The sequence below is a fragment of the Schistocerca gregaria genome, chromosome 1 (genome assembly GCF_023897955.1).
Source record: "Schistocerca gregaria isolate iqSchGreg1 chromosome 1, iqSchGreg1.2, whole genome shotgun sequence".
Taxonomy (NCBI): Eukaryota; Metazoa; Arthropoda; class Insecta; order Orthoptera; family Acrididae; genus Schistocerca; species Schistocerca gregaria.
The window spans coordinates 1,151,816,324-1,151,841,539 of record NC_064920.1 but is presented as its reverse complement, the minus strand read 5'-3'; the positions used below and the strand labels follow the sequence as shown (position 1 = coordinate 1,151,841,539).

At 44.9% G+C, this 25,216-nt stretch overlaps 1 protein-coding gene across 3 annotated transcripts in view; it reads left to right on the top strand.

The window, feature by feature from the left end:
* The window catches only part of LOC126284061 (autism susceptibility gene 2 protein), a 633,203-nt gene that overhangs the window by 398,291 nt on the left and 209,696 nt on the right, over nucleotides 1–25,216 (top strand). For all 3 annotated transcript variants that reach the window (XM_049982668.1, XM_049982679.1, XM_049982658.1), the window contains exons 3-4: nucleotides 1,844–1,963; nucleotides 5,873–5,908. In XM_049982668.1, coding sequence (XP_049838625.1) covers nucleotides 1,844–1,963; nucleotides 5,873–5,908 — 156 coding nt within the window. The remainder of the gene's footprint in view (nucleotides 1–1,843; nucleotides 1,964–5,872; nucleotides 5,909–25,216) is intronic.

Genomic DNA, 25,216 nt, shown 5'->3' with positions numbered 1-25,216 from the left:
GTTTGCATGCTTACGACCGGCATTAAACAATAAAAACCGCCGCCGGCATTAACATTTATATCATTGCGCAGTCGGCGGCCGTGGCGGAATCTAGGAAATGCGCGCGCTCCACGTGAGCTATTGTGTGCTGATGGCAATGCTCCATTTGTCGGCTGTACGAAGCAGGCAGTAACGGTGTCGCCGCTTTTAACGAGCGTTTGCCCCCGGCAAGGAGTCGGAGGCGCAGAGAAACTCGCACCGCGCCGCTTGACTCTCCTAACGCACTGCCTAATAGAATATTATCTTTACGAGCCGACGCTGCGTTTCGGTTCCTTATTTTTTCGCGGGCACCGAGAGGGGCTCCTTAGGCAGCTCATAAAAACGATGCCATTGCAGTTTTTTCTTGCTGTGTGAGGCTAAATAGTCGACATAAATTTTCAGCCGTTCTTCCAATGCATATTATGCTAAACGTTTGCAGTTTAATCTCCGGCTACGAAGCAAACGATGGCCCGGCTTTGATCCTACCGACATGAGAAACAGCTACGACATATCTTACTTAATAAAAATAAAAATTAAAAAAATAAAAATTCGAGAATATTGGTAGAAGTAGTCGTGGTTGGACGGAAAGTAGCTGTGATCCCTAGAAGACACTTCACAGTTAAGTAGGAAGCGCTGTACATATCGTGGGTAATATCTCTTTGTTGCTGACCGACTGAAGTTTATTGTAGGACGTCATATTAAGCGCAGTATATCGTAATGCTAAGTTTTCGTGCAATAACGGTGACATTCACATCATACCGTAACTCCCCCCCTCTCTCCCCCCCTCTCTCCCCCCCCCTCTCTCCCCCTCCCCCACTCTCCCCCTCCCCCACTCTCCCTCTCCCTACCCCCCTTCTCACTATATATATATATATATATATATATATATATATATATATATATATATATAGTGTGTGTGTGTGTTTTCTTCTTCTTCCTACTATTCAGTCCAACGAGACAAGTGAAACATGGGAGCCAAATGGTGTTGGGTTGCTTAGAGCAGATGCTCTTATTTGCTGAAGTGTTGTCATTCACAGCCCTTGGCGTGACATTTTATTTTACTAATCACTAAATACTACCACCAATGTGTCAGTGCGGCACATCTGCGTAGGAAGTGAGCGTGTCGACTGCGTATCAGGGGACGGCCTAAGGATGGTACTCTGTGCCGAAACCGGTAGCTCGTAGACGAAATAAATAAATTGTGACTATAGACTAAAACAAACATTTTCGTTACTATGGGCTGCAATTTGTCGCAAAGTTGTCTCGCTTTTCAAGCCACTTCGCTTAAGTCGTTTTCCGTTTTTCTTTTATAATACTCAACTCCGCAAGAACAACTAAGAGCGGGTATAAGGCTTCCATTCTGTCCCTTGTTGACTGGTCTGGTATGGTAGTTGAAGATAGCAAAACAAAAGTCGAAGTTTTAAACACCGCATTCAAGAAGCGTTCACACAGGACAATCGTACTGACATACCGTTATTTGACCATCCGACAGACTCCTGTATGGGCGACATAGTAATAAATGCCTCTGCCGGCCGGGGTGGCCCAGCGGTTCTAGGCGCTACAGTCTGGAACCACGCGACCGTAACGGCCGCAGGTTCGAATCCTGCCTCGGGCATGGATGTGTGTGATGTCCTTAGGTTAGTTAGGTTTAAGTAGTTCTAGGGGACTAACGACCTCAGCACAAAATTATCTTTTGTCAACATATGATGAATTACGAAGCAAATGTTGCAGCCTTCTTTTTGTTAAATGTTACGTGGGTGAACTGTTAGGATTTAGCAGTTTTAGAGAACAGGGAACCCCTTAGTTTAGTGCTGGCTTGTTGCAGGCGGGGGTGACGCTGAACCACGACGCCGGCACGAGCGACGACAGCGGCCGGGCGTCGGAGCGCCTCAACGGGGCGTGCGCACCCCTCGAGAGGGACAGCTCGCACGACCGCCTCAGCGACGTAAGTACCGCGCTGTGCACATCACCTGCTGCAGTGCCGGATGAAGCCTGAAAGGCGGAAGTGATGTCTTCCCAAACTGGTGTAACTATCACATGTTGTTGTTGTTAGTCCGAAGACGCGGTTGATGCAGGCAAATGCTGGGAAGGCTGCTTTGAAAGAGCACGGCCGAATTATTTCCCCGTCGTTCCCGAATCCGATGAGACCGATGACCTCGCTCTTTGGTCCCTTCCCCACACAACCCAACTGGTCTAATGCAGCTCTCCATGACACACTTTCCAGCGGAAGCTTCATCATCTCCGAGTACCTACGGCAACCTACATCCTTTTGAACCTGCTTGGTGTATTCCTCTCTTGGTCTCCCTCTACGATTTTATGCCCCCCCCCCCCCCCCCACACACACACATACTTCCCTCCAGTACCAAATCTGTGATCCCTTGACATCTCAGAACGTGTCCTTTAACGGATATCATCCTTTAGTCATGTTATGACCGAGCGAGGTGGCGCAGTGGTTAGCACACTAGATTCGCATTCGGGAGGACGACGGTTTAATCCCGCGTCCGGCTCTCCTGATTTAGGGTTTTCCGTGATTTCCCAAAATCGCTCCTGGCAAATGCCGGGATGGTTCCTTTGAAAGGGCACGTCCGACTTCCTTCCCTAATCCGACGACCTCGCTGTTTGGTCTCTTCCCCCAAACAACCCAACCCTTAGTCATGTTAAGACATAAACTTCTTTTACCTCTAATTCTGTTCAGTACTTCCTCATTGGTTACATGATCTTTCTAATCTTCAGTATTCTTCTGTAACACCACATTTCAAAAAGTTCTATTCTCTTCATGTGTGAACTGTTTATCGTTCACTTTTCACTTCTATACAGGGCTACGCTCCATAGAAATTCTTTCAATAAAGACATCCAACACTTCAATCTATATTCTGTGCTAACAAATTTCTCTTCTTCAGAAACATTTTTCTTGCCATTTCCAGTCTAAATTTTATATACTTTCTAATTCGGCCATCATCACTTATTTTGCTGCCTGAGTAACAAAACTCATATACTACATGCACTTCCGTTAGTGTCTCGTCTACTAATACAGTTGCCTCAGGATCACCTTATTTAATTCGACTACATTCCGTTACCCTCTTTTGTGCCTTTGTCAGTGTTCATCTTATGTCCTCCTTTTAGGACACTGTCCATTACGTTCAACTGCCCTTCCATGTCCGTTATCGGCAAACCGCGAAGTTTAAGTCGTAGGAACAAGATTGCTACGCGCGTTCATACATTTCTGCCGAATCCAAACTCATCTTCCCAGAGGTCGCCTTCTACCAGTTTTTCCATTCTTCTTTGAAGATTTCGTGTTAGTATTTTCCAATTTTGACTTTCTAAACTGATATTTCGATAATATTCACATCTATCAGCAACTGCTCTCTTTGAAATTGGAATTATTACATTCTTCTTAAAGCATGAGAGTGTTTTGTTATTCATCTTCAATCCAAGGTGGAAAACTTTTTGTTATGGCTCGCTCTCTGAAGGAGATCAGTAATTCTGAGGGAATGTCGCTCATTCCAGGGCCCATGTTTCGACTTACATCTTCCAGTACTCTGTCAAATTCTTCTCGCAGTATAACATCTCCTATCTCATCTCTGTCATATTTTAGACATAATTCTTTTTGCGTTCAAGTTAGAAGTGTACTTTCAGTTGAAAATGCCTTACACTCTTTCTTACTGCCTTAAAGACTTTTTTTTTTAAGTTGTTGCTTATTTCAAAAGAACTAGCGGGCCCGCCTTCGAGAGCGTCAAAGCAAACAGCCACCATTGTTTAGCTGGAAGTGCTGCTTTTCCTTAAGTCCCAAGAGCGCATGACAGTTGAGTCTAGGCAAACATCTCAGAATTTAATACGCTGTAAATGATAATGAAATTTAAATTAATTTAAAGTTATAAATCTAGGCATTATGGGCAACATTAAAAAGTTATAAAGATGATGTTAGAAGTATGGCAGTTTTGCATTAATTAGGATCGAAGACGACGTTTTCCTACCTTGATGCGTGGGTTTTTCACCACAAGAATTCTACGTTGAATTCGTAGCAGGGCACAGCTAGTTTTTACAGTCGCAGATCTGTCCTGTTTTATTAACCTAAGGAAACACTCTCATTTTTGTCCAGATTTTCTTAATCATATGTAATAGCACGTTCCCTGCCGTAAGGGGGTCTATAAAGACTCGACTAATAGTGTTGACATCAACCAAGCGAGCCAGCCAGCTGCGTGTTTCTTTATGACGGAGGGAAGCTGGGAAGTGTACAACTTCAGTGCCGAAGCACTTAACGAGGCAGTAGGAAGTCGGCACGCAAAGTAGGCCGTGTGGCGCCGTAAAGAAGCCACTTTACACACGCGAGCGGTGCCGCCAGGTGTTTTGAAATCGTTTATTGAGGCTGGAGTGTCGCCTAACGAGAGAAAACAGGCTCTCCTAGCGACGGCAGCCGTGAAAGTGGACCGTAAACCGCATGCGAGGTTTCTCTCGGCCCGCCGTGGGATTGACTGCCAGTGGGTCGTCCTTCTGCTGCACATCGAAAATTCAGTTATTTATAAAGCTGTAATTACTACCACGAATAAATAAAGTGGCGAAAATAGGTTTTTGTTTTGTGATCTCTCTGGTTTTCTGGGTGCGTTTGACTAGCAGTGTGCGTTCTGCCGAGGTGTTTCCATTTTAAGCTCAATTTATGTTCATATGCTTAGAATTTTGCTGTCATGTGTATCGCTGCCTGGACTCCAACCAGACTATGAACTATTGTTTGTAGCCAAGTCCGACTCCCGACGCCCACTACGTCCTTTGTTGCTCTCTCGTCTTTAAGAGCTCGGACTGATATTCCCTGAAACGAAAAATTCTCTCAGCGTCTGCCAACACTAGTGAATGTGATGGCCGGCGGGTTTCTAATTAAATGAATAGCGGACCGCCAAGCTTTACTAAAATTTAAATAGCCGTCCATGTTTATTTGGTTTTCTGACGTTTTATTTCCATGAACACCTTAATTATACAGTCCCAGAAACCTGGCTTTTGCCCACGATACTGGTCTCACCAGATTTCATTCCATGACCATACGGGAGACTCTGCTCGGCGACAGCTCATCAGTTTGGCTGTTTCAGTTGTTTTTCTTCTTCCTTGCGTCTCTCGTGGACTATTGTGATAGTCGGCCCAAATTACGACATGCCACATTAGCATGGAATGCGATAAACGGCTGTCGGAGAGCTAGATAGTCTTATCGAAATACTGAAAATAAAAGTCACGATTGCAATGTTATTTTTATTTGAAAGTAACGCGTTTCACCTAGGTTAGACGTCATCAGATTGTGTTAACTGTTTTGAAGTAAAAATAACTTTGCAACCGTGAGTATTTTGTTTTCAGTCTAATCATGAAAACCGATTGCTGTGTTGATCGGCCAACGATGGACTGCTGTGAAGACTACCTAGATTATCTTTAACATTACAAAGAGCACGTCATATCGTAGTTGAAGGGAACGAAGTGCACTTGGTACTGGGCTACAGAGGGAGATAAGCCAAAAATCGCTTATGTATCTATTTTTTTGTATGTTAAAGATGGTGTAGGACTCCGAAAGCTACGTGTTTATCGCACTGCATGGATGAGTTGCATCTTTCCGTTTTGGTTTCTCTCGCTGCTTGCTACGAAACTGTTGGAGCGCAGATTTCAGTGTTTATTAGGACTGCAGACGTTAATCTGCAAACAAAAACTTAATTACATAACTTTATTTTACGTGGCAGTAATTAAAACTATTAGTGGTCGTCCTCTGTGTGACAGTAAATGCTACTTTGCCATCAGTGTGTACAGTACAGTCTTTTTAATAATGTTCAGATTATCATATAGTCATAGCCTTAATAGCTCCATTGTTTCCTTTTTGTTGCAGGCAAGCAGCCGTTGCAGCTCAGGAAAAGGCTATATCGTAAGTATATACGCACCTGTGTTAAATAGTCCGTTGATGTTTTCTGTCTATATCATAAATGATTAAGCGAGGTTCGCTGTCTTTCTGACGCACCTGTAGACTACACCGACAGTGAATAATGAACGCAGTCTTTGTTATGATTCTGTATAGCACAGTACCTTCACAAACAAAACAGACAAATTAATAGCAGGTCTCATCTTGGGCTTAGTTTCATGTATTGTGTCGTTCTTCTCACCGCTCAGCAGTTGCGTTACGCTGGTCGGATTTTAAGAAGATGCCTGATGGCAACCTCTTCACATTGGACTTTTGTTTTATTTACATTCTAATATATAAAAAGCGCGCGGGGTAGCGGGGCGGTCTGAGGCGTCGTGTCACGGTCCGGGCGGCTCCCCCTGTCGGAGGTTCGAGTCGTCCCTAGGGCGTGTGTGTGTGTGTGTGTGTGGGGGGGGGGGGGTGTGTGTGGGGGGGTGTGTGTGGGGGGGGTGTGTGTGTGGGGGTGTGTGTGTGGGGGTGTGTGTGTGGGGGTGGGGGTGTGGGGGTGTGTGTGTGGGGGTGGGGGTGTGGGGGTGTGTGTGTGTGGGGGTGTGTGTGTGGGGGTGTGTGTGTGGGGGTGTGTGTGTGTGTGTGTGTGTGTGTGTGGGTGTGGGTGTTGTCCTTAGCGTAAGTTCCACGTTAGATTACGTAGTGCGTAAGCTTAGGGACCGATGACCTTAGTCGTTTGGTCCTGTAAGACCTTGCCACTAATTTCCAATATATAAAATGCAGTACCGAGCGAGGTGACTTCCTGATTAGAAGACCGGAATCGTTTTGGGGAGCCACGGGTTTAAAATTTCTATCGCAATTTAAAATTTATACTGTTTCCCTAAAGTACCTCATGTGAATGCCAGTACAGTTACTAGTAAGATAATGGCTGCTCCCTACCGACAATCCTCTAAGACAGATGTAGAAATGGAAGAAAGTAAGAAGAGTTAAGTAGAAATGAAAGAAATACCCACCGCCTCAGAGCCATCCGTCTATGTTCTTTTACAGGGGTAGTCAGCAATCTTGGAACTGCTAGATTGATTATTCCGCAGTTCTCTGCGTCTAAGTATCTGCTATATGTAAAAGGAGATGGTATTAAAACGGGAACAAACAAAAATATACTTGCCCTATTTTGGACTGACAGAGGTGTTTTGTAGGTCGCCGAAGCACGCCGCCGTAAGATTAGCGCGTGCGATGACTGCGGGCTTACGGCACGGCACGGCAGTGCAGCGAAGCAGATTTGGGGCACTTAACGGCCCGGTATCTGCGGCCGCAGCGCTAATGGTACGGCTCCAGCCAGCCGGCTATTACCAGATTAACGACCCAGGCTAACATTTTATCACTCCTGCGACGCTGGAGGGACATAATCCATATCCCACGGTCGCGGGAGCGCTCCGCAGCCGTTTCCGCCGCCGCAGGTAATTAATGCTTGGGTAATTGGCAGCCGTGACGGGCACCACGCCCCTTCTCTCATCCTCCCCCCCCCCCCCCTATGCCCTGCCCCCTCACCGTACCACGCTGCCGCTCAGATTGATGGAGTCTTCCTTCGATGAGCTCCACGGACCACGGAGGGAAGCTGAGAGCACGTTCGCCGCAGTTTACTGGCTCTTGGTCTTGCGCTGTAGTATACTGCCTGCGCTTTTTCATCTCGACTTGTCTTAACGTGACTTTCATTGCAGCAGGTTATCGCGTTCAGTAGGAATTCCGTGACAGAGATTTTTACCAGTACCACAGCGAAATGGAGAGTAGTCTCCTTCATTGAAATACTGTAGGACGTACCACAGGATGGTCAATTTCCTTTGACAATCAAAACTGGCCTCCTCATCAAAATGCTACTTGGATGATCGGTTTATTTGGATAATTTGTTGTGAACCATAATGCTTCCATACCGGATGTATGTTTACGTAAACTTTCACTTTAAAATTGAACTCTCCAATGTTTACCTTTAAATGAACATATTCTGGTATTATTTCAGCAGTCACGTTGAGTAAAAACGTGACCTATTGGAGACCTCTACATCATCTTCGTCGTCAGGAGCAATTACTTTTCTTCACTGCCACCGTGGCTTGAGTTTACGACCACTACGAATCATAAAATTGGTCGCGATGTGCAGAGATGGCAACCAATTATTACTATTTAATATTTTTATTTCATCCCTTGGCCTCTCGATCATAAAGGTCATATATCCGCCTTAAATCCTCTGTCTCTTTGTTAAATACATAGGACATTATCTTCACCTATCACAATTGATTTTACGCGTTTTCCAATAGTATTTATAACACTCTTGAAATTCTGAAGCCAGTGTTATCCTTCATATTCAAATGTATGCACGGGCATGCCCTTATCCATTCAGTCTGAAACCGCGGTACGGCTACGGTCGCAGGTTCGAATCCTGCCTCGGGCATGCATGTGTGTGATGTCCTTAGGTTAGTTAGGTTTAAGTAGTTCTGAGTTTTAGGGGACTGATGACCTCAGATGTTGAGTGCCATAGTGCTCAGAGCCATTTGAACCTTAGCCGAATCCAAATCAACCATGATACCCACAGATTAGCTCAAGGGATAAATATCACGTAACAGATATTCCATCTTTATAAATAATACAGCCCATTTGTGTTATCCTGTAACAACTAGCGCTTGCTCCGACGGACTACCATATAACACTGAGAAATACGAGGGTCGTTCAATAAGTAATGCAACATTTTTTTCTGGAAGTAGGTGGTTTTATTCAGGATTCCAATACATCATATTTTTCCTCACTCTTTTCTTCGCAAAAGTATTTTTCAACATAATCTCCGTTCAGTGTGACAGCTTTACGCCGCCGTAACGGTAAAGCTTTTATGCTCGCAGTCAATAACCTTCACATCGACAACCTACTGCTTCCCGCGGAGTGGCTCTTTCTTTCGCCAAAACAGATGAAAGTCGGAAGGGGCGAGATCGGGGCTATAGGGTAGATGAGAAGGAACACATTTTTGAGTACCCCCAAATGGCGGACGACATCGTCAGCACGACCAACAGAGACGTTCTGTTGCCCAGCGAGATTTTTGATTGTGGTCCATCGCATCTTGTATTAGGGTCCGCACGTTCGAACACTACAGGATTCATTGCTGCGTGCGGCCGGACGGCACGCGGGACATCGGAGGGGTTTGCGCGACTTTGTTCGATGATGAACGGCGCCTCGCCCGACGACTCACCGTGCTTTTGTTCAGTCAGGTTTGCCTGCGTACACATTCTGCAAGCGCCTACGAATATCTGCGGTGCTATGTTTCTCCCCCAAAAGAAACTTGGTGACAACTCTGTCTGGAACGTATCTCCGGTTCCGACGTCATTGTGAAGCGAACATAGCGCTGCGACCTGTCGGAATTTAAGGTAATTGTAGTAGCTGAGGCGAGAATATTCCATTTCACCCAACCGAAATTGTCGAGAAAAGAATTTGTTGCATTAGATATTGGCCGCTCCTCGTATTTTATGCAAAGAGTTCGTCGCGAAAGAGAGACAACATATTATTGTTTACATCTAAAAGTCGGACAAATCTCCTTCCATGAGCTTGTTTGGTACATGGGTACCAACGATTTACAGACAGAGGGATTCAATTTCGGTTTTTAACACAGTTTTAATTTGCAGTGGTTTTACTTTTAACTGGACAACCATTTCTTTAGTTTCTAATCTGAATTTAATTTTGAATAATCTCATTATATACCGGGCGAAATAGTTGTAGCCACAGGTACGCAGGCACGATATTTAATGTCTCTAGCAGCATTAAAAATAATAGTACTAGGAAACCACGACGGCTGTACATTCTTTACGAGGCTTTGTGGACACCAGAGACAATGACAATTATTAAAATACACTGCCGTCTGCCCCAGTAATTAAAAACTGCGCATCATGACAGCGTCCCATATGCGTCAGCGAACCCGTTGATAAGCATCATCAATAAATCCGCTTTCCGTGCAGAGAGCATTTCACTGCATTAATAAAATACGAATTTGCGCCAGCTAAATATTAATATATTATGGGATAATCTCTCGCAAATATCAGAGTATACGCGCAGTTTTTATGTCCCGCAGCCATCGCAAAATACGGCGGTCTTTTTCTCCCCCCCCCCCCTCCTCTCTCTCTTCATTAATTAAATTTTGACGAAATTGCGGCTGTGCGCGACCGCGCAAGGGACGCCTTTCTGTTTTAATTTTGCGCTCTACCCCGGTCTGGATGGAGGGGGAGGGATTCCGGCACAGACTGAAATTAATGCAAAGCGCTCTATTGTTAAAATATTTGTGACGGCGGCTTTTATATTATTCCTGCTTTTCACCGCGCGGCCGAGATACTTTTATTATCGGTTTGAAATCAATATCGGCTTTCCGGCCTCTGTAATCGCATCGCAGTGACGTAAACACGATTCCAAAATAAATGAATTTTCATGTGAGCCCGTTGGTTATTTGGCGCACTCCACAATTCGTCATTACCATTATGGTGCTACAGCGTTTGCGATTTGTGGGGGTTCGCTCTTAAATATGCATAAGTGGATGTACCGCCATGGAGGTCTATATCTGTATACTGAAGCATTTAGTTTTAAACACTCGTTTTAGCTATCCAATTTTTTAAAAAATCTGAATCAACATGTACACTATTTTATTGTTAGGGAATCGGTGTCATAGTCACACGGAACGAAAGAGCAGGAATCGGGTGACGTAGTTAAAACTAAAATTACGAGGGTCAGTCAAAAAGTAATGCCTCCTATTTTTTTTTCTACGTTTAATTGTCAGGAAATTTAAATGCAATTACATAGGTTGAAAACCACAACATTGAGGATCATTTTGTCATTTTTCAATGTAATCTCCGCCCATCTCTACAGTTTTGGTCCATCTTTGAACAAGGGCATGTATCCCAGCACGGTAAAAATGACAGCTCTGCTTCCTAAGCCATTGACGCACGGATGGTTTGACGGCCTCCTCATCTTCAAAATGAATCCCACGATGAGCTTCTTTTAGTGGCCCGAACAGATGGAAGTCTGATGGTGCCAGGTCAGGGCTGTATGGGGGATGAGGCAAAACTTCCCATCCAATTTTGACAATCTCGTCAGAGGTGTGTGGTCTTGCATTGTCATGCAAAAGAAGAACATCTGCCATTGATTTTGTTGGGCGAACTCGCTGAAGACGTGCTTTAAGTTTTTTGAGGGTTGTGACGTATTGAACAGAATTTATTGTGCATCCCTGCTCCAAAAAATCAACCAGAATCACACCCTCTGTATCCCAGAAAACTGTTGCCATAACTTTCCCTGCCGATCGCACAGTTTTGAATTTTTTCTTCCTCTGCGAGCTTGTGTGACGCCACTCCATTGACTGCCTCTTTGATTCGGGTGCAAAAAAATGCACCCATGTTTCGTCCCCGGTCACAATTTTTTTCAGAAACTCATCTCCCTCCAAACGGAAGCGCTGCAAGTGTTGGGAGGCTATTGTTTTCCTTGCCTCTTTATTCTGATCGGTTAACATTCTTGGAACCCACCGTGCACAAACTTTTGAGTACCCCAATTGTTTAATAATCGTGATCACACTGCCTTTACTAAGAGAAATAATGCGACACACTTCATCTGCAGTCACCCGACGGTCACCACGAATGATGTCATCAACTTGGTGAATGTTGTGTGGAGTCACTGCACTCACCGGCCTGCCGCTCCGCTTTTCGTCAATCAACGGTGTTTGCCCTTCAGCTTCCTTACAACGACGAACCCATCGTCTAACAGTGCTGACATCCACTGTCACAACACCATACACCTTCTTCAGTCTTTCATGAATGCGTATGGGCGTTTCACCTTCTGCATTCAAGAATTCAATCACACAACGCTGTCTCAAACGAACATCGATGTCGGCCATCTTACAAACTTCTGCTGTGCTGCCACCTGTTGACACAGAAAGTTACTACTGCAGTGGATTGCAGAAGAAGGTTTGAGGAATGGCGCCAAATTCAAATTTTTCACTTAACTTAATTTTTTTAAGTATAAAAAAAATGGGAGGCATTACTTTTTGACCGACCCTCGTAATTTCTGATTCTTCTCAGTGTGACCGCGTCATATGTAAGGAAACTACCAACGTTTCGGCTGCTATTGCAGACAACCTTCGTCAGTGTGCGTTTTATTAATTACGGCATGGCCACACGCCCCAGAAGCATTTACTACAAAAAATTGTGTTTCGATAAATGATTCTATTTCAAGTTACTGTCTGTTTCATCCCTTTTACCATATATAACACTCTTTACTTTGGGCAGAAGGGTGAAAGTCCAGTTCACAATTTAAGGCCTGTTTACATTGGCGAAAAAAAAAAGTAACGCAACTAGTGTTCTATTTCTTCACATCGGCATTTTTCAAAAACAGTTGCTGAAAATGCTGAATAAAAATCTAAATGACAAGATTGGTGTTTGCGGCGGATGGAGACGAGTGAAGGGAAATGCTGACGAAATCGCCGCTCGATGGCACCAACAGAAATTGCAGCGTTCAGCTTCCCTGCGCAGTTTTACTGCATCAGTGTGAAAGAAGGTCCATTTCGACGTGGAGCCACTGACAGTTTAAGAAAATAAGATGTGAGAGGTTAACTGGAATGAAATAGTGCATAACAACATGCTTGCACTATGTACAGAATTATTAATGAACAATGCAACAGTCAAAAAGTATTGTAAAAAACGCTTTTCATCTGCACAAAGTCCCATTACTAACTTACAGATTTTCAGATGAACTGTTTTCTCTTTCAATTCTGCTCTAAGGAGGATAGGCCGGCAGCTAGGTTGTTGATGTACAGGATATCAAATATTAAATCAGTACTTAAATATACATCTCCAAGGAACAGGCAGTATATTTACAGTGTGCAGCCGATTTTTTATAGGCCGGTAAGTCAGTGTCTTTTTCTTCGATACGTCGATACTTTTGTCGATATATTGAGCCCCGATAATCATGTTTGTCACAAGCTCAAGTTACGTATTCGTGGATGTTGTAGCATTCGACTTGAGCGCACACAAAATGTGAGAACTTGCAGCGCATCGATGTAACAGCTGATTTACGACTGAATCACGATTACAAATGTTGAAGTTACATGAAATTATGACCATTAATACTGTTCTGTAGGCGTCCAGAACAAGATAGGATTAACAAGTTTTCCACTCAGAAAAGTTTTTTTATGTTGTTGTTGTTGTTGTTGTTGTGGTCTTCAGTCCTGAGACTGGTTTGATGCAGCTCTCCATGTTACTCTATCCTGTGAAAGCTCCTTCATCTCCCAGTACCTACTGCAACCTACATCCTTCTGAATCTGCTTACTGTATTCATCTCAGTTTTTTATGATGAGTATTAAAATATGATTAAGATGGGAGAAATGTTGTACAAAAGTAAATTGTTATCGTATTTTAAACTGATGCTGTCGAATATTGTTATTGTTATCAGAAAGATGTAGATGTAGATACTGGAAGCGCAGTAGAATTCCTTTCAACGGAATATGTGTTACTACCTCTATTTCAAGTCTGATATCTGTCCGTAGACCGCCAAGCCCAAGCAAATAGTGATGTGTGTTTCTCGGGCCGTATACCTTGTGACTTGTTGATGTGGCAGAATCTTCACATGAAACATACAAGTCACATCTTTGTAGGTAAGTCCTAAGGACGCATCACTGAATCAGCAAGAAGCTGTAGCGTAAACAACTGTACTCGCATATAAGATCTCTATGGCTTGGCACGCAGGTGAAGGAATTTTCTTTTTTCCGCTGGTATTTACGGCTTCATATGAAACAGAGTCGTCCAGAGAAATAAAAGAAGCTGTTCTCTACGTAATGGCAAGTAGCAGAAGTCGCCATCGATCTTGTGTCAGCGCTTAATGTGCTCCGTGATGCTGCTGGCGGTGTTCGCTCGGATACCCGTCCTGTTACGACGCATTATAAAGATACAGCCGTGTGCTGAGAGCCGCAGCGCGCTCCTAGCCTTCGATGTGGCCGTATATCAGTGTAGCAATCGCGTTCCAGTTATGAGCTAGTTCTGGTACTCTTTACGACCCATTCACCCGCTACAAAGTAGACAAAAAGACGCGCTTACTTCACTCCTTGCGATTCAACATTTATCTCTCTATCTGCAACAGGAAACATTTTCCGCATAGAATGTTGCTTAAATCATGCCAGTAATAAAGTCTTACTAACAAAATTCGCCCCATAACAACTCGGTCAACTTCTATGCAAGTGACCTATTAGAAAGGAAATATTGCTAGATTTCAAGGCTGCAAGATTCGACGGCTTACGGATCAGGCATCCCTTTGAATGCAGAATAATTTTCATCCCAGGTATGAAAAAGAATGGTTCAAATGGCTCTGAGCACTATGGGACTCAACTTCTGAGGTCATTAGTCCCCTAGAACTTAGAAGAACTACTTAAACCTAGATAACCTAAAGACATCACACACATCCATGCCCGAGGCAGGATTCGAGCCTATATAGCGGTTCCAGACTGTAGCGCCTAGAACCGCTCGGCCACCGCGGCCGGCCATGCCAGGGATGAATTGCTGGTGCTGAATACTAAACAAAAACGTATCCAAACTTTGGAATAGTTCAGGAACGTAGGAATGTAACTAACAATTTTGCCGTTTTGGGTCTGCCATGTATGTGTAAAGCCTATTCAGATATCTCAAACACTCCGTTTTCTCTGAAAGTCGGAAGACGTGCTAATCACAAGTAATGGGCCAGGTTTATGCAGTTAGCAACCTGATTCGGGCAGTGATCCTCAATTTCTCATTTGCTTACGACACGAATCGTGTACGTAGGTCTTATTATTCGATTTTGCTGTCCGTGATATAAAGCTAGAAAATGATTCATCTAAGCAGGCGACTAGGCCACCTTTCAGCTAGTCTCTCTCAAGAACGCTCACTGTCCCGTTAAGGGCCGGCCGGTGTGGCCGAGCGGTTCTAGGCGCTTTAGTCTGGAACCGCCCGACTGCTACGGTCGCAGAATCGAATCTTGCCTCGGGCATGGATGTGTGTGATGTCCTTAAGTCAGTTAGGTTTAAGTAGTTCTAAGTTCTAGGGGGACTGATGACCTCAGATGTTAAGCCCCATAGTGCTCAGAACCATTTTTTGTCCCGTTAAGGGTTCAGATTACAAAAGCGTCAAAGCACACGTCCAGGAAAAACGAAGCGCCACTTTGTGTAACAATATTATCAGTGCTAATAGTTAAGAGTGTGCAGCCGTTTTGAAGTGAGTATACTGTAATCCGTGGAACGTATTTGGGTTTCAGTCAACCCGTATGTCTGAATATACATTATTCAATATAGGGTAGGCCGCTTTCTAAAATTAACAACACGCCACAAGTCTTTCTTGAACACCAGTGACAACGTATCGTTAACAGGTGTAAGACAGTACACATTCAGAAAATTTTGGTTTGGCTGTGGATACCATCTGCAAGTAACTAAACGAATAGATTTGGAGTAAATGACGGGAAGGTGAGTGGAAGACATGTCACATCGACCAGTAGTAGTTTGATCGTGGTACGGAAGGCGATAGATGGGCGAAAATTGTATGGTCACGACTGGTAAACGGACGTTAGAATACGCTGACTGTAGTAAATACCTGGGCGTGAAAGGTCGAACTAGAAAAAGCGTTCAGCAGTGTAAAATGGTGCCAGATATTCAAAAATTCTTGGAAATAAAGGTATAAGCTATAAGGAAACATAGCTAGTACAGAACGTGCAAAAAAATCGGGAACTAAAAATTAGAATGGGAGATTCAAAACGAAGTGCTCGGATTAAAAAGGTGATAAGAGAGGGATGAAATCTTTGGCTCCTACTTTGAATCAGTACATCGAAGAAGCAGTGATGTAAATAAAAGAAAGGTTCAAGAAAAGGATTAAAATTCATATTGAAAGGTTCTAGGGAGCACAGAATGTGGTTCGAGAGTAAACTGAAAGAAAACGAAAGTAACGAGGCATAGCAGAAATACGATTAGCGAGAAACTAACCAACAAAATTGTGGAAGTGAAACAATTCTGCTACCTTGGAAGCAAAGTAACAAATGAGAGGCGGAGCAAGGAGATCACCAAAGCTGAACAGCAAAAGCAAAGAGGGAATTCCTGGTCAGGTGGTGTGTATTAGTATCAAACATTGGCCCAGATCTGAGACAAAAATTTTTGAGAATTTAAGTTTGAAGCAGTGAATCATGGATTGTGGGAAAACCGGAAAAGAGTGTCGAAGCGTTTTAGATGTGGTTCTATAGAAAGGACGTTGAAATTCAGATGGACTGACGGGATTTAGAAATGAGGAGTTTGTATACATAATCGGTGAGAACGTGTGGAAAACGTGGTCAAAATGAAGGAACAAGATGATGGGGCGTTTAAACATCAAGAAATAACGTCAATGGTACTCGGATGAAGAGCTAGGCACTGGTTAAGAATTCGTTGTGGACCTCATCACATAAGACAGAAGATGGAGGAAAAAAAAGAAAAGAGATTGGAGTTGGCACCAAACATGTCAACTGTTGCTCAGTGCATGCACAGCAGGAACGTTGTGAGATGCTCCAGAAAGAAAACGACTGGAAAATCGGGAGTGGCCAGATAAAAAGGGCCTCATTCGCAGACGTTTCGGAAGGCTCATGATGTAACCTAATAAGGACCCTGTTGTCTTTAGTGACCCTTGTCCAGTGGGAGAGGGGAGTGAGTGGTTACTCGGCTGTGGTGACTAGTCGGCACACATTTGCCTGTAGACGACCACGTAATCCGCCGCGCGCCGCACCCGGACAAAGCCCCTGGAGACCCACCACTATCAACAGAGGCGTCCCCAGCTCAAAGGCGCCCCCCGCAACAACGGGAGAATATTGAAACTTTTACGCGGCCGTAAATCCTTGATAACTCGCTATGAAGCTGAATGCGTTTTAGATGCCATTTGCGCCGTCTCCGCGTGCCAGATAGACCCTCTGGTTTCCCCCACCCCCGCAGGCGCTGCAGTCGGAGAGCCACCCCCTCGCGTCTCGCAGAAGCGCGCAGTTTACCGCGGCTGCCTCTGCCGGAGCCTGTATAACTCGTAAAACTTTAAAGCCGGTGATTATGCTGTTTGTTAGGAATTTTTATAGGTGTTCCCATTTCCAGAGTCATGCATATTTCATCCCGCGGCCCGGTCTGCCGTTCCGCTGCCCCCGATCCCGTCGCAGCTCGCAGCTTCACTCCTTTCTCCTTTTTTTCCTTTTACGTTTGTTTTGGGCCTTCCTCGACCGCGGTGCGTTGGGCTCGGTTAGTGCGCCCTCCAGATAGCTCGTGAAATATTCGCGGCACCCGCCCACGGCCATTGTCGGCCCCCGCGATCCGGCTAATGTAAATACGGCGCCAGAGACCGCGGGGCCGCATGAATAACCTGGCGACCGCTCCTGCTCCCGCTGTTTACCTTGCAATCGCGTATTCCCTTATCGCAGCCACTAGTTGGCTGTTTCCCGCGGCCTGTGTACCGCTGTGTGCTGCGGGACATTCGAGTCCGCACAGTGTTCGGGTCTGCGCAGCCTTCTCTTTGTACTTTCTTCTCCCGCTTACTCTTCTTACCGCTCAGCCACGTATTTTACTACCTTTACGCGGGAAAAAATGCATATTATTCTTGTGGTACATGTTTTGTTTAAATGATATATCTGTCATTTAACTGTACAAAACTTCTTTAATCTGTGCATACATACATACATAACACTACCATACTTCGCCCTTACACCATTAACAAGTACAACACTGAAAAACTTTTTCTATAAATGCATAGAAAGTGAGAAGTTACAAATTTAACTTCGATATGGCATTCCAATGTCAGATTAAATACTACCCAAATAATACGACATCTGCATACATACTCCGCAATCCACCATACGGTGCGTGGCGGAGGGTACCTCGTACAACAACTAGCATCTTCTCTCGCAAACAGACCGAGGGAAAATGACTGCCTTTATGCCTCTGTACGAGCCCTAATCTCTCTTATCTTACCTTTGTGGTCTTTCCGCGAATTGTAAGTTGGCGGTAGTAAAATAGTACTGCAGTCAGCCTCAAACACTGGTTCTCTAAATTTCCTCAGTAGCGATTCACGGAAAAGAACGCCTCATTTCCTCCAGAGACTCCCACCCGAGTTCCTGAAGCATTTCCGAAGCACTCGCGTGATGATCAAACCTACCAGTAAAAAATCTAGCAGCCCGCCTCTGAATTGCTTGTGTGTCCTCCCTCAATCCGACCTGATAGGGATCCCAAACGCTCGAGCAGTACTCAAGAATAGGTCGTATTAGTGTTTTATAAGCGGTCTCCTTTACAGATGAACAACATCTTCCCAAAATTCTACCAATGAACCGAAGACGACTATCCTCCTTCCCCACAACTGCCATTACATGCTTGTCCCACTTTATATCGCTCTGCAATGTTACGCACAACCTACGTGTTGGGTATAGTCAGACTTTGTTACGTGAAGTCATCGTCAGGATCTATTTAACTGGATGTTCCAGCGTGTAATTAGTACAGAATCATCGAAATATATGGCAGACAGTTAGGAAACATGTTTTCCAGCCATAGAACAACTGAGCCATAGAAAGAGCAACACTATAGTAGGTACATGTACAGCCAGTGTGGCCTGAAAATATACTATGAAAGTTACTGGTTGGCTGGTAACCAAAGATGCACAGCGAAGGTTGTACGTCTCTTTTGCACAATCCATGAACATGGAACGATTATAGATACAATTAAAATGGTTCTGAGCGCTACAGGACTTAACTTCTCAGGTCATCAGTCCCCTAGAACTTAGACCTACTTAAAGGTAACTAACCTAAGGACATCAACACATCCATGCCCGAGGAAGGATTCTAACCTGCGACCGTAGCTGTCGCGCGGTTCCAGACTGTAGCGCCTGGAACCGCTCGACCACACCGGCCGGTGACTATTTCACGACTGTATCGTGAATACCTAGAATTCGATAAACCATCAAATCTCCGACATTGGTGCGGCCTGTAAGAGATCATGCAAGAACGGGACTAAGTACGACTGAAGAGAATCGTTCAGCGTGGCAGAAGTGCAACCCTTTCGTAGATTGCTGTAGATTCCAGTGCTGCGTCATCACCAAATGGGAGTGTGGGAACTATACATTAAACATTATCGATATGGGCTTTCGGAGCCGAAGGCCCATTCGTGTACCCTTGATGACTGCACGACACAAAGCTCTCCTGGGCTCGTCAACACCGTCATTGGAGTGTTGATGACTGGAAACATGTTGCCTGGTCGGACGGGTCTGGTTTCAGATTGTATCGAGCGAACGGACGTATATGGGTATGGGAGACAAGCTCATGAGTCCATGGACCCAGCATGTCAGCAGGGGATTGTTCAAACTGGGGGAGACTCGGTAATGACGTGGGGCGTGTGCAGTTGCAGTGTTATGGACCCCTAATAAGTCTAGATAGATATATTAGCACAAACAAGCCCTCGGTCACAAATATGAAGTCAAAATTGACCAGGTTTCGACGCTGCTATGAGCGTCGTCTTCAGAATTAAACTGTTCTAAAACATAATAGGTATATAAGACATTAATAAACTAAAGTGTGTACTGACTAGAAAGAGTTTTGTTGCAACCCGTGTTCACTCAGGTACGAGCAGCCCTTAGCGGCAACTTTTCATGACGTCGCCTTTCCGGCTTAGATTTTTTTAGAATGTGGCTTGTAAGTACTGCATCTCTTTCCAGTTAGTACACACTTTAGTTGATTAATGTCTTATATACCTTTTATGTTTTAGAACAGTTAGTTTAATTCTGAAGGCAACGGTCATAGTAGCGTCGAAACCTGGTCAATTTTGACTTAATATTTGTGACCGAGGGCTTATTTGTTCTAATATAATTCTGAAACGGCCACTGAACCATAGCAGATGTGTTCAAAGTTTTTTAAGTCTAGATAGACTCTGACAGGTGACAAGTTCATAGGCATCCTGTCTGATCACCTGCATCCATTTCATATCCATTGTAACGGACTTGGGCAATTCCAGCAGGACAGTGCGACGACCCACAGTCCAGAATTGCTACAAAGTTCCGAGTTTAAACACTTCCGCTGGCCACAAAACTCCCAGACACGAATATTATTGAGCATATCTGGGATGCCTTGCCACGTGCTGTTCAGAGGAGATTTCGACCCCCCTCGTGCTGTTACGGATTTATGGATAGTCCTGCAGGATTCGTGGTGTTTATTCCCTCCAGCACTACTTCACACATTAGTCGAATCCATGCCACATCGTGGTGCGGCACCTCTGCGTCCTCGGGATATTAGACAGGTGTACGAGTTTCTTTGGCTCTTCAGTGTACATCCTAACGTCTTGTGGCGTTAGGCTCTTCTCGACATAATGAGATACGGTTTCATGTGTTAAGTCAAATTATATGCTTAAGGTTGGTGTGGGTAACTACCAGTGACGCTGGAGGCGATGTTTCATTTAAATGCTAAGTGGAACATGACGAAGTAGCAGGCGACCTCTTTTTTTTGTGCACCTCGTCGTCTCGTTTGGCTGTTAGGCCGCAGCCAGGGTGGAGACAAGTTTGCCACATCCGTTCCGGCGGCGCGCCGGTATTCAGGAGAGACCTACAGAGGGGCATTGTAGTGCGGATTCTCCACAGGCGACGCGGCTGCGGCGGCGGCATCGCACACGGGCCGGCAATTTGACGCCCGCCCCAAAGAAGGTCCCCCTGGCCTGGCCGAGAGTTATTCTGGCGGCCTTTGTGCAGCGCAAATAGCGCCCTCTCCGGCCGGGAGAGCCCTCTGTGTGCGCCGCCACAAAAGCCTGACGTGTAGCTACACGCCTCTGGGGAGGGGGGCGCCATTGTACGCCGGTCTTGGACTTCTGGGCTCCGCTGCGCCGCCGACGGTAACCGCTGTCACTCTGCCAGAGCCTGCTCTCCGTCACCCTGCGATGGAAGCGACCGAGACTAGGCGCTCTTGCAGTCCCCGCGGAAATCACCCACGCTACTATGCTAACTGACGCACGCGGAATACTTAAGACTTCGTCCAACCCCCCTCTCCTTCTGTGCCGTCATTGCGTTTCTTATAGAATCCTCCGCATTATTCGTTAGTTGAGATTAAAACGTTTTTACAAAGACATGAAGGATGCACATTTCAATTTATTTTTCGAATGATGCACTTCAAAGCGTTGCAGACCACACGGGCCATATCGCGTTGCTTCTAACAACACGTTTCCTTTTTCATTACCTCATTGCAGATCAATACGAAGCCGCAACAGAGACACTATTTACCCTTTCCTTGCTTTGGCTCACTTGGCATAGCAAGTGTATGTCCACTAGAGGCTCGAAACATGATGGTTCAAATGGCTATGAGCACTATGGGACTTAACATCTATGGCCATCAGTCCCCTAGAACTTAGAACTACTTAAACCTAACTAACCTAAGGACATCACACAACACCCAGTCATCACGAGGTAGAGAAAATCCCTGACCTCGCCGGGAATCGAACCTGGGAACCCGGGCGCGGGAAGCGAGAACGCTACCACACGACCACGAGCTGCGGACCCTGAAACAAGACACAGCGGTCTCCGGAGCAGCGAATCTCAGTCTTCATGCAACTGACGCTCCACACTGTCACAACGGTTCTGTTTCAAACATATCCCCGTCCTCCTCCGCATTATACTGCCTCTATTTCTTCTTTTTTTGGCACTTCCGTCCCTCCTTCGCTCTTCTACTTTTATCTAGCCCTTTCCGCCTTTCTTTCCGCGTCAGAAAATTGCGACAACAGGAAGAAAGGAGCGCAGGACAATAGAAATGTGATTTACTGGGCGCATTATACGGTACGCACACTTTTCTATGCATACCAGTCCGCGGCTACATCTTTCTGTGCAGGAATATATTTTTCTCCAAATTGCTCCTCGTAAATTGTCAAATATACCGTACTAACCCTGCTGATAGTCTTGAAAGATCATACGGTAACTGGTCTTGTCGTGCACTCTCGATTAAGTTCTGGACAACTGTGTAACACAGGAGTATAGTTTTTTTTAATACTACCCATTACGGATGAGAGTCAACGGTTGCTAAATATTTACAGTAAAATTGAACCGCACTTACTTCCTACACAGCTCAACAACGAGTTGCGAGAGACAATGCACTCATTATCAGATTGTAAAACTTAGCTTATGGATTTGAAACACTAAAAAAAATCTACCAACAGTAGGAACTGCAGCTTTCCTAAAGTGAATGCTTTTATTCTGTTTCATCCTATGAAAGTCACAATTATTATTGCTAATTGACTTTCCAGCGTTTTAAATTCATGAGCTAAATTTTACAACCTAATGATAACAGCATTATCTCTTGAAACGCATTGTTCAGCTATGCGTAGGTCAGAAATACATTCCAATGCTAAAACTTAATGGAGGGAATGTACCAGTCAGTACTAGTTACAATGAAAGCCTTCTTTGTTCTAGGCAAACTCATTATGAAACACAACAACAACTAAGAGACTGAACTTTCGACTTCTTTGCAGCGATCCTCTTCAGGGTTCTGGGAATCGTTTTCTTTATACAGTTGCCCTACCTATGAGTTTTATGCAAACTGCAACACCTCCAAATACCACGAGCAAAATTTCATACTCTCCCTCCCATTCTCACACTGCTAGTCCCTCAGAAAAAATGTACTGGAACCTTTTTATAGGAAATGTAACTAAATTAAATTTTGTACCGGGGTACATTTTAGCTGGACGCCATTTTCCCAATTATTCAAGAAAGATACAGAAATGTGACCTTCAAACGTGATGTTATTATTCAAGAAAGATACGCAAATGTGACAATCAAACGAGATTTTCCTGAATAACTCGAAACCCCTCCAGCGAAAACTTATCCCGGTATACAACTTAACCACATTAAATTTCCTTCAAAAACGTCCTGTTCATTTTTCTGTAGCACTACGTTACAGGTTACATGGAACCCATGGATACCGGCGGCTGAATCAGTCACTTCATACAGTTTTATTTCGGTTTACCAGGTGACAACCGGCGTCAGATTCTGGTATTTCACTGGATACTTCGAAGCCGTGGAGGAGGGGTGTCCGAGCGGTGTATTGTCTGTGCTACCCTGTTAGGTAAATGCCAGGAACCGGGAGTAAGCAGATCGTATCCAGGGGCAGTGTTCTTCTGAAGGAAGACGTAAATGCCACACAACAGTTAATATGTGACCGTTTTTTTTACGCTGTTGCCCGCTACTGAAATTGCTTACATTTTGTAACAAAATTACCTAATTGCGTGTCTTTCAGATTTACGCTAAGTGCTGGAAGAAAAGAAGTCTTTTGGGTAGTTCATTGGCATTACAGTTAATTGCTTGTACACGTGGACGGACGCAGGTTTGCGGACTTTTAATACTGTTCATAATTTACCACCGCAAACATCGAACAAGACGACACGTACATCTGCGCTGTTCACCTGCAAATGGCTAAGCCCGTTTGTTTCCTTTAAAATGACAATAGATGGTGACTGAAATCCCGAGCGACTCTTGTTCGATTTATTTACTGCCAGAGTGCGTTTCGGAATGACTCTTAAGATGAATGATAAATTCACAGAAAAAATATTTGTAAGATGTAGTTCGAAAGAAAGTCGCGGTTTTGACGTATCATTAATTGTGTTCATTCTATGATACTGTTGAGCGGAATGTGTTGCGAGTAACAGAATGGTCAACAATCGCACGGTTTCAGTCGAGTATTGAACGGTGCTGCTCTCGGGTTAGTAGGCTGGGCGGAGGAAGAAAGCTTGGGGTATTTGTTAGGCGACACGGGAGGTCAGTAGCGGCGCACATTCTGGCGGCAGAGGCCGCGACCGCGTCGTCCGGCGCGGCGCTCACTTAATATTCCGCTCCGGCGTGCCGTAATAACTCGATAATCGCGAGCCGCCCTTCCCGCGCCTTGTTTGCTGCGCAATCGCATTACGGCCCCTCCGCTCCCCCCACGCAAGCGTACGTGCTACCGCCACCACCCCCACCACCGCAGGTCCTGCTGTGGAGTGCGGCAAGTTTCCAGCTGCGACTCTCCGAACGTCGCTCCACGTCCGTATGCCCGCACAAGTTCTTCCCTGTGGCGCCCTCCTACCTGCCGAAGAATTGGAAGCAACTGGTTCTAGCCATGCACGTAAAAAAAAGGAAATCGTGAAATGTGAAAAAAAGTGTAGTGGTTAAGGTCCATAGTCGAAGGCGCGACAGCGACTTGAGGCAGCTACACGTCCCCAGCGGCAAAAGGGGCGACCTGCTCGCCAATGTGTGCGACGACACGGCCAAATTTCGTCAGCGGTCGCCGCTGTTTCCCAAGGCGCGGTCCGGGCACCATTTGAGGCAGACGGCAACGTGATGGAGAGAGGCGTGGCCGAATTGGATCCGACTTTAAACTACTCAGATATTTCGCTACAAGAAGAAGAGAATTGAGGATAACACAGTAATATTATTGTGGCTCCTCGACAGGAAGAACAACAACAAAAATGTTCCAATGTGTGTGAAATCTTATGAGACTTAACTGCTGAGGCCATCAGTCCCTAAGCTTACACACTAGTTAACCTAAATTATCCTAAGGACACACTCTCACACACCCATGCCCCAGAGAGGACTCGAACCTCCACCGGGACCAGCTGCACAGTCCATGACTGCAGCGGCCTAGACCGCTCGACTGAACAACAACAATAAAATTAATAGTATTCTTGCGGCACATGATAGTCAAGGTTGTTATAGCATTTTGATTAATAAGTACCCGGCCGGCCGGAGTGGTCGTGGCGTTCTAGGCGCTACAGTGTAGAACCGAGCGACCGCTATGGTCGCAGATTCGAATCCTGCCTTGGGCATGGATGTGTGTGATTTCCTTAGGTTAGTTAGGTTTAATTACTTCTAAGTTCTAGGCGACTGATGACCTCAGAAGTCGCATAGTGCTCAGAGCCATTTGAACCATTTTTTTGAACAAGTTCCCCTGTAATGACGATACCAACTTCAGACTTCATTTTAGGTTAGTTTGCGCTTATTCTGCAACTTACAGAAAAAAAAAAACTTACAACCTGTTCAAGACACCTATCAGTGCAGCTGGAGAAGTCTAATATTATTCTCTAATACACAAATTTTTGGCTAAATTCATTAAAACAGTTTTCGTATTTGTAATAGGTTAACAACTCGCAACGTATTTACACTCATGGAGCATTCAGTAGCCGTAATACGCACGAATGCTACACAGGCAACGCTAAAACTACTGGCAACAAAGATCACATTCCTCTTCCTCAGAACCTGTGCGATGTAACACGTCGACTGTTAAAGACTTATGCCTGAAAAAATATCCAGTGTACAA